Source organism: Eubalaena glacialis, chromosome 11 (assembly GCF_028564815.1).
Source record: "Eubalaena glacialis isolate mEubGla1 chromosome 11, mEubGla1.1.hap2.+ XY, whole genome shotgun sequence".
NCBI classification, from domain to species: domain Eukaryota; kingdom Metazoa; phylum Chordata; class Mammalia; order Artiodactyla; family Balaenidae; genus Eubalaena; species Eubalaena glacialis.
Window position 1 is genome coordinate 58,215,803 of NC_083726.1, and position 9,909 is coordinate 58,225,711.

The following is a 9,909-nucleotide window of genomic DNA, read 5'->3' on the forward strand; positions in this document are numbered from 1 at the left end:
TTGAACCCTGCCACTCCTGCTTACAACTGTGGGACTCTCAGCAAGTTACCTAACCTCTCTGTGCCTCCTTTTCCACATCTTTCAGTTAGGAGTAATAGTACCTACCTTATAGAGGTATGATAATTGTTAAATAAAATCATTTGTGTAAAGAACTTAGCAGAATGCCTGGAATAGAGTAAGTGCTCAGTAAATGCAATAAGTGTTAGCTGCTGTTCATAAAAGTATCTCATCCTGTGCTTTGTGTGGCAGGTAGACAGTTTTACAGTTTATCATTTAATTGTTTGTATCTTTCATGGTAGAAAATATGATTCATTAATGCATTCATTCAATAAATGGTTGCTGAGGCCTGACACATAGAACAAAAAATTGTGGGACAAAACATGTGTCTAAAGTCATAGTATGTTAGAGCCAGGAGGGACTTAAAAAAAAAAAAGATGGAGTGGTCAGGATAACAAAGAGATAAACTGATTTGCCTAAGGTCTCACAAATAATTATTGAGGAAACTAAAAAGCGACTGGAAAGTAGCAGAAAGACCATCAGTCTGAAGCTCAGGTGACCTGTTTCATCCTGACTCCCATCATTTCTGTACCTGTGTAACCTTGAGGGAGTACCTTAATCACTCCATCTCATCTTGCAGTTGGAAATAACCCCTGCCTTACTATGTCAGGGACATTCATAAGTATCAAAAAAAAAAAAAGGGAATGAAAATGAACCTCCCAAACTCCAGAATGCTAATTGCCCATGTTGTGTCTCTGATTTCAGTGCTTCCTTCGTTCACCAAGACCCCCATGGACCTCACCATCCGCGCCGGGGCCATGGCACGCTTGGAGTGCGCTGCCCTGGGACACCCGGCCCCACAGATAGCCTGGCAAAAGGACGGGGGCACAGACTTCCCGGCCGCGAGGGAGAGACGCATGCATGTGATGCCCGAGGATGACGTGTTCTTTATCGTGGACGTGAAGATAGAGGACATCGGGGTGTATAGCTGCACAGCTCAAAACAGTGCAGGAAGCATTTCTGCGAATGCAACTCTGACTGTCCTCGGTAAGTGGATATTTTCAGATTTTGTGATATACGTTAGTCTTAAATATACCGGCTCACCCAAAGGCCCTAAGAAGCTGTGAGAAGTTGTGTCTGAAGTTGAGAAGGTGAGAGATGACCCATAGGACACTGCCCTTTCCTGGAGGGGACAATGGCTTCTCAGAAGCTTTGAAGTCGTGAGTGTATTACATCTTCAGGCCTGTGGCCAGTGAAATGAGTCTGCTCCCTCCCTTGTGAGGAGGGGGAAAAGTAAATGCTTTGATGCTTTCCCTTTTGCAGGAGTCACCTTTCTCTGCTCTTTCCATCATGCAATCTCTACTAAAAGTCTTAACAATATAAAGAATATAAGAAAATAAGTGTATAAACAAATTGAAAGGGCCCTAACTTTTTTCTCAGCCTCCCATAACCACTGTGGAAATCTGAGTTCATCTTTTATCATTTACCTAAACAGATGCTTTTTAAAAATGTGAGCATGTTAATCATTTGTGTATCTTTGAAAGAGTAAATCAGAGTAACCTATGAACACCAAATAATAAAAGTAAATTATTTTCAGAATTTTAATACAGGCTGGGACATCTAGCACTAGAAAGTTTCCCTTTAAAAATGTAAACATTCTGATTTTTTTCATCCATCAACACACAGTTGTGCTTGAAATTATTTTTATACATTTTCTAATTCTAAAGAATGTCTAAAATGTTTTGCTTTGCCCCACTCCCACCATTCCCCAGCCTTGCCAAGAGTGAGACAGACTGAGAGAAAGGAATAGTAAATATTACCCTTAACTGATGTTATAAGTAAATGACAGCCAAATGATGAAATGAAATCCCAGATGTTGTATACATGTTTAGGGTCTTAAAGAAGCATGGGCATGAGGTTGTGGGAGAATACAGTTTTCAGCTCCCATTTGAATAAATTTAAGCGCGAGGTCTTATGCTGTGCGAACCCTAATTTCATGTCGGAGATTAAAAACATAACTTGTCATTTCAGAGACGCCATCATTTTTGCGGCCCCTGTTAGATCGAACTGTAACCAAGGGGGAAACGGCCGTCCTGCAGTGCATCGCGGGAGGGAGCCCTCCTCCCAGATTGAACTGGACCAAGGATGACAGCCCTTTGGTGGTCACTGAAAGGCACTTTTTTGCAGCAGGCAACCAGCTGCTAATCATTGTGGACTCTGATGTCAGGGACGCCGGGAAGTACACATGTGAAATGTCTAACACCCTGGGCACCGAGAGAGGCCACGTGCGCCTCAGCGTGATCCCCACCCCCACCTGCGACTCCCCTCAGCTGACCGCCTCATCACTGGACGATGATGGATGGGCCACCATGGGCATCGTGATCATCGCGGTGGTTTGCTGTGTGGTGGGCACATCGCTCGTGTGGGTGGTCATCATATACCACACACGGCGGAGGAACGAAGATTGCAGCATCACCAACACAGGTGTGTCAACAGAAGCCTGGCACAGGGTGCAGGAGTCGTGTGTGTGCTTATGGTCCTGCCGTGATTTCCTTCTGAGTGTGCGTCTCACAGTCTCAGGCCGTGTCACAAGGGTGACTCATTTGTTTCAAGCTGCAGAACTACGGTTAGCTAAAAATAACACCCTGGCCCAAAATGAAGCTGATGGTTAAAGATGAGTGCTTTCTGTCAAGACCTCATCAGAATATCCTGTTGACTATGAGAGACGATCCAAATCACAGCGTAAACCAGTCCGACCCTGTCACAAGCTGGTGATGGGGGAACAGGAACAGCCCTTCAGTCATGAGGCTTACACTCTGCTGTCGTTTTTCGTTTTGTCATGTGTGAGCGTGTGTGCATGTATGTGTACAGGCATCTAGGGAAGATTCTAGTTATTCGTGGGAGAGGGGCTTTGATTTATATGTGCAAACCTCCTATATCAGTGAATAATATTAAGTTGGGAATATGGCAGAAATCAAGCTTAATTCAAAACCTTAGATACGCTTTCATGAAAATTACCTTTACCTTTGTCAGCATTTGTTGTTTTTGAAATTTGGGAGGAATATCCCACAGGCCATAAAGTAGAAAGTCAGCTCAGGCGGCCCAGAGCAGCAGAGCCCTGGTTTGCCTTACATCAAGATGGTTTTGCAAGAGTCGATTGATTTGATTTGCACCGAAAACCAAACAGAACGTACCATTCATCAGGGAAGCCCGTGTGGTATTTACGATCATTCTTGGTTAATGGAATGCTGTTGTTTGATTCCAGATGAGACCAACTTGCCGGCTGACACCCCGAGTTATTTGTCATCTCAGGGAACATTAGCTGACAGACAGGATGGGTACGTCTCCTCAGAAAGTGGAAGCCACCACCAGTTCGTCACGTCTTCGGGAGGCGGATTTTTCTTACCACAACACGGCAGTAATGGTACGTGCTTAAAATGAACGTGGGCTGTAGTTGTTTTGAAATAACCCAATGGAAAGTTCAAATATAATATTAATTTTCACAAGAAATTGATACCCCCATATTTGGAGGGCCCTGGCCCAAAATCACTAGCAAAGCTGAAATTAAATAGTTATGCCCTTCTCTTAAATACTAAAAAAATCTTTGTTTCTAGCAATAACAGAAGACAAGTAGGTTAAATAAAATTTAATTCCTCCAGACGATGTAATACTTCCTTTATGTTGTAAATGTTCTTTGGCCCTGAATGTTCTTCTTACTTAAATGACATTAACTGGTTTCATGTGTGGTCTTAAAAGTCAAAGGATTTAAAATCATTTTGTTAGAGACATCTAATACTGACTCTCACTTTAAGAACTGTATTGTTTAAAGAATAATAAGGAGGCAGCGTAATACAAGGGCATCAGCTTGGTTCAAGACCCACTTCTGACACTCCCTGCATAACCTTGGGCAGCTATAATCCTTCCCTATTAAGTTGTTGTGAACATTAAATACAATGATAACGGAAAATGACACATATTAAGGGCTCAGTAACTAGCAGCTAGTGACATTATTCTCAAACATCTTACCATCTTTTCCCACAAGCGTTGATTGAATATCTGCTCTGTGATGGACTCCGTAGTTGGCAGGGAAGAATATTTGTTTTCAGTTTCACAGTTTAGTCAGTGGTGAGACAAAATTCCACAAATAATTGCAAGTGCTTGGCAAGGCAGTGATAGAGGGTATAGAGATAGAAGATTTGAGCAAAAAAGCTGTAGTCCCTGTTAGACTCATTTGGCTACGAAGAGCAGAGGCCCAAGCTCATTCAGCTGGAACAGGGTTTACTGAAAAGATGCTTACAAAAGTCTAAAGGGACAGAACTGGAGCATAGTAGTGCCATGTCGCCTGGATTCTGGGGCTGGAGATTGGTCCCCCCTCAGAGCAGCCCTAGAGGCCACTAGCATTACTGAGTCACATTCTGCACACTTGCTTCTCGCTGAGACCACCACCCACCCTCCGACTGCCCAGTTCTTGCTGCCCAGACACATGGTCCATCGTGGCATCTCTCACCCTCATGACGTCTCTTGTCCTTCAGCTGCTGTGTCCACTACTAACCAGCATATCATTTCTGGGTCATTTAGCTCAGATACTCACGGATACATCTTTTTTTGTTTGTTTGTTTGTTTGTTTGGCCGGGCTCATCTTTGAGCTGGCCATTAAGAGGTCATTGGTTAAATGCCAATGCCTTATCCTGGTCATCAGTGACTTTCTGGAGGAAGCAGGCAGTGCTGGTGGCATCATGTGGTTCAGACCATGGCTGCTTCAGCTGCAGTGTCCATACACAGATCAGTGTCTCTTGGAAACTAGGTGGGGCCAGCAACGAGGTTAGCTCCAGTTCAATGGTTAATCAAGTCCTCCTTTAGTAAGATATCACACATTTACTCAGTTACTAATCCATAGGCATCAATAAATTTTGAAAAAACTCTACCATAAATTTCTGCAGTGTTTCCTTTGTATAATAGTCTATCTAAACTTTTCATCTATAAATATGGAAAATGTCAAAAGTGGAGAGAGACTGTTGAATGGTACTTGAACAAAATTGGTTCAGTGACTAAGATGTGGTTTTTAAAGGGACATGCCACATTGACAACAGCAGTGAAGCCGATGTGGAAGCTGCCACAGACCCGTTCCTTTGTCCCTTTTTGGGACCCTCAGGCCCTGTGTATTTGAAGGGGAGTGTGTATGGCTCAGATCCTTTTGAAGCCTATCATACAGGTATGTGGTTTTCTTATCTGAGTTCTGTTTCCTGGAGAGACCTCCAGAAGCATTAACTCTGTCTCCTGATATTGTCCCCAAATTTAAAAGGTTGTGGTCCTGACCCAAGAACAGCTTTAATGGAACACTATGAGCCCAGTTACATAAAGAAGAAGGAGGGCTACCCGTGTCCTCATCCTTCAGAAGAATCCTGCGAGCAGAGTGTCAGTGATACAGGGTGGCCTTCCCATGTGAGGAAGTTACTCAGCTCTTCTTACTCTCAACACGAAGGACCTGGAATGAACAACTTACGTCTGAACAAGTCTTCGGCAGATTTTAGTCCAAGTCCAGAGCCAGCATCGGTTACTCTGAGTAAATCTTTCATGGGTAAGTTTATTAAATTATTAGACACCTTAACTCAGGACCCACATTCCAAGTTGCATGCGGGAGAGCCATGAGAGCTTTGAATGCCAGACTGGTGAAAAATAGTTTTTGGTGGTGTTTTTTGGTTTGTTTTTCTTTTTAATGATGCTGTCGTGACATCGTATTAGTTAGTATCTTTGTTTCTAAAAGCAAAGGCAGATGTGGGGGTTTTACTTGATTATGTATTTAATCCAGCGCTAAGCCTTAGGAACTTTCTGGGCAACTCTGTGTGTGGCATCATCTAGAAGACAAGAGTTTTGGAAGTGACTTAGGAGTGCAGTTTGTCAGTCATGTGGAAAAAGTGGTTTTGGGCTACAACAGCCTTTGGGGTGGAGTTGTGTGCACAGCATGACTGTGGTTTGGGATGTCTGGTGGCTTATAACTGAACTCACAGTCAAAGGGCAGACGGCGTCCTACCTGGCAGCAGCTGCTCATCAGCCAAACTGGACTACCTCCTGCGAAGGAGGCTGTCAGAGCCCTAAAGCCCTCGGTAGTGCTGGTGGACACTGGCTGGCGCTGAGGTTCATTTGTGGATTTTTTAGTCTAGTGCATGGGGACGATGAGATGGAAGAACTGAGATCATCTTTTCACTGCGTGGAAATATGGAAAAATGAACCACAACTTTTTTTTTTTTTTTTAAATAGAATTTTTAAATATTTTACCCAGCTTTTAAGAAATTTCATGTTTTGTCCTGGTATAATTTTTCATATTCCTTTTTGAAAAAATGAAAATAATATCTTTTACATGACTGAGGCAAGAATTTGAGTCAATGGAATAATAATTTGCTACTAAGGAAGAAAGGGCAAGACATACGGGTTGTTTTGAGAGAAATGTGCTATACTCAGGAACAGCTGACTTGTACGTTACTATCCAGATGTGCTTTGTGGAGAATTGGGGGCTCTCGATTAATACAGCTAGGACTCGGGAGAACTTCTGTTGGGGAACTTCATTGCTCAATGATGAATGTTACTATAAGTCCTGAGACGTGGTGAAGAAGGGCTGCTTGTATTCAGTGGATGTGTGTATAAGAGGGGCACACATGCCCTCAGCTCCATTCTGTAAGGTCTTTCTCCATAGCACAGATACACAACCATACACCTGAGTCCCATAATGTGGACTTGTAGAACGTCCGTGGGGTACTCACATTCATGGGGGAAGATGCTCCTTCATTTGAAATGCATTTTGTTGATTGCTCCAAAAGGCCCCATGTGCTCAAGGGGGTTCTTTCTTTCAGGAACATTTGGAAAGCCTCTGAGAAGACCTCACCTGGATGCCTTTTCAAGCTCTGGACAGTCATCAGATTGTCAGCCAAGAACCTTTCACTTGAAAGCTCGTTCTTCCCCGAACTTGGACTGTGAGTCAGAGGAAGATGGGAAAGAAAGGACAGATTTTCAGCAAGAGAATCACACGTGTACCTATAAACAGACCTTAGAAAACCACAGGACTTCAAATTTTCAGTCTTATGACTTGGACACATAGACTGAATGGGACCAAGGAAGAGTTCTAACATACTACCTCAAGTGGACTTTTATTTAAAAGAGAGAGAATCCTATGTTTTTAAGTGGAGCTATGAATTTTAAAAGGATAAAATGTCTTATTTATACCGATGGACCAAAATTACAAAAAGTTATAAAAATTTTATACTGGGAGTAACTTTCATATAAGAATACCTTTTAAAACTATTTTACTATTTTATAACTTTGCTTTATGCAGAAAATATCTTATGTAAATTAATGGTATAAATCCATGACTATTTTATGTATTTTTATAATGCCAGATTCCTTTTTATTAAAAATGAGTACTAAAGCATTTTAAACAATAACTGTCTTGTACGTTTTTTGAATAGAGGCCACTTCATTTTATTTTGCACATTACATTTAATAAATGTGTCATTTTGATCCCAAGCCCCACCTATACAAGAACAATCTTTATTGTTTTCAACACATTTTAGGCTTAATGATTTCATATTATCATGTCTCACGTTGGTGAAAATTACATTCAGCACGTTAAAATATGAGCAAATGATCGTTCTTCATACCTCCCAGGGTGGTTGTAATATAGACTCAAACCAGATTAGTGTATGTGAAAGCACATTGTAAATGAGAGCTATAGAGATCTGAGGTACATTTATTTATTTCTAACTCTACAAACGAAAAGATGTGTTGTTGTAGTCCGGTGTACTGTAGTACAACCACCATTGCTGAAATCACTGCTCACACCACGTTTCCTTAATTATAATAATGCTTTATGTCGTCTAATGCTTTGTGCTTTTCCAAATAGTTTCACATCCACCATCCCTTTAATTATAACAAGAGTGGTTTATTGCACCTTTCTATTGTTAAAATGTCTAGAGCAGATGCGGTGTTCATCCTCTGTTCCGGGTTATAATGGGATGCTGGTGGAGTTCTTTGCTGTGCTTGGTTTTCTGCTGAATGAGCAGTTCTTACAGAAAAGGTACTCTTAAGCTATTCTGCAACATTCTTGAAGAATTAAAATATTTTCCTAATTTGGTCACCACAACTCTACTTGTTAAAAACTGAGTATCAAATCTGTTACTTAAACGTATACAATTATTTAAAATACTTGTTTTAAGCAGTATTTAGCTGAAAATATCATTACGTGACTGGCCTATATACACATATAAAGAAGAATATAGTCATTTCCAAAATTAAGTGACATAGTTTGAAGTAATTGAATGAACAAACATTAAGTTTAATCATTCAGATGGTGAAACTGTTTATTTTCCCTTAGTAAATCCTTGAAATTAGCATTGAAGAAGTTAATATAGTACATTAAACTTTAAAATCTACTAACCTGTTGAAAGTGTGAATTTATGTCATTGTCAGTTCTTTGTGAACTAAATTAAAAGCATGTATTAGAAAAGCAGATTCTTCTCAGAGGGTATGTTGGGGGTAAAGTTTTCCTATTTAGTGAGTTTAGAGCTTTGTTGTTTGTGAGCCAGAAGCCTGGAACCCAGATTGCAGTAAGATTTTCCTCCTTTAATTTAGACACCAGAGTCCAAGACAGGAAGTTGATCCTTCCTGGGACCACCAGTGACTAAGAGCAGAGAAGCGATTTTGTATGGTTTGGCTTTATCATATTGCCAGATCTTCCAAATCGTGTTAGTTTGTCTTCATTATTGCCAGATGTGATCCAGGCATCGATAAGGGGTCTATGCAAGGATTATGAACTTCTTTTAAAGGATTTAATTTTTCCAGACTTAAGCACAAAGGTTTAAATCATTAACACCTGAAATTCAAAAGTTAGATTCACTCTACGTTAACATGATTTTTCTTTTTCTCTTCTTGTGTGCTGAAACTTATGGATGACATATAATCTTAGCTGTCTGGAGAAACAGCGGGAGCTTAATTTCTCTTTGACATTTGCAGGAAAAGAATATCTATAATTTTGAGACTCCATATTGAATTAACAAAGTGAATCTAGTAGGTTAAGATATCCTAAAATAACATAGACTTAATTAAAAATGTAGATAAATATCAAATCACTTGGCTTATTTATGAGAAGGAATGCTTAAAATTTTCAGTTTGATCTTTCTGTGCTTTCTGGTACAAGACTATTCTTTTACAGTGTATCTTAATAGATGTTCACACAACCTTCGTATATTTTATCTCAATTGCACTATTGACACTAAATGATGGGATAGTTACTGTGTATAATCTTACCTGTTTTTTTAAGATATTGGGGAATAAATATTCCTTAATTGTGGTAGGCAACATTTCATAAAAATTAAATTTCTGTGGAACATCACCATTTATTTTCAGTTAGAAAATAACCAAGAAAGAAAGAAGACCAAAAAAAGAAAGAAACCAAAAGTTATTTCTCAGAATAAAGCCAATGGTAGGTACCATTTTAAAAACTTGACAGAAAAAAGAAGGGATGATTTGGTGTTTGTACACACTTGAGGAGTTTTAGTCCTCTTGATTTAATGTGATAGGAAGTACTTTATAACCAGTATTACAATAGATGTGCTACCCTGGTATTTTTCAAAGAGAATGAGAACCAAATGTCATTGCAAAATGCCTGCTCTGTCTCTCCTGCTCTTGGAATCTGCAATGACTGGACTTGTGTAATGGGATAATTTAGAACTCACTATTTTTTAAGACAGCATTCTTTTAACACATTGAATAACACAATGTCCTGCCAAAGAAGCTATTAAAGTCTTCAGAGAGGTGTACGGTTTCTTCATGAATTGAATAGCTTCAATATTCCAGAAATATCCCATTACCGGAACTAATCATTTCTGTGGGGCATTTCTTAAACTAACGTATAGAGAGTAC

At 40.1% G+C, this 9,909-nt stretch overlaps 1 protein-coding gene across 2 annotated transcripts in view; it reads left to right on the forward strand.

Moving 5' to 3' along the window:
- Positions 1-7,275, forward strand: part of LRIG3 (leucine rich repeats and immunoglobulin like domains 3) — a 46,286-nt gene extending 39,011 nt beyond the window's left edge. For both annotated transcript variants that reach the window (XM_061206444.1, XM_061206445.1), the window contains exons 14-19: positions 763-1,044; positions 2,029-2,481; positions 3,263-3,421; positions 5,066-5,209; positions 5,300-5,575; positions 6,846-7,275. In XM_061206444.1, the coding sequence (XP_061062427.1) occupies positions 763-1,044; positions 2,029-2,481; positions 3,263-3,421; positions 5,066-5,209; positions 5,300-5,575; positions 6,846-7,090 (1,559 nt within the window). In that variant the 3' untranslated portion in view covers positions 7,091-7,275. The remainder of the gene's footprint in view (positions 1-762; positions 1,045-2,028; positions 2,482-3,262; positions 3,422-5,065; positions 5,210-5,299; positions 5,576-6,845) is intronic.
- Positions 7,276-9,909: the final 2,634 nt, after the last annotated feature.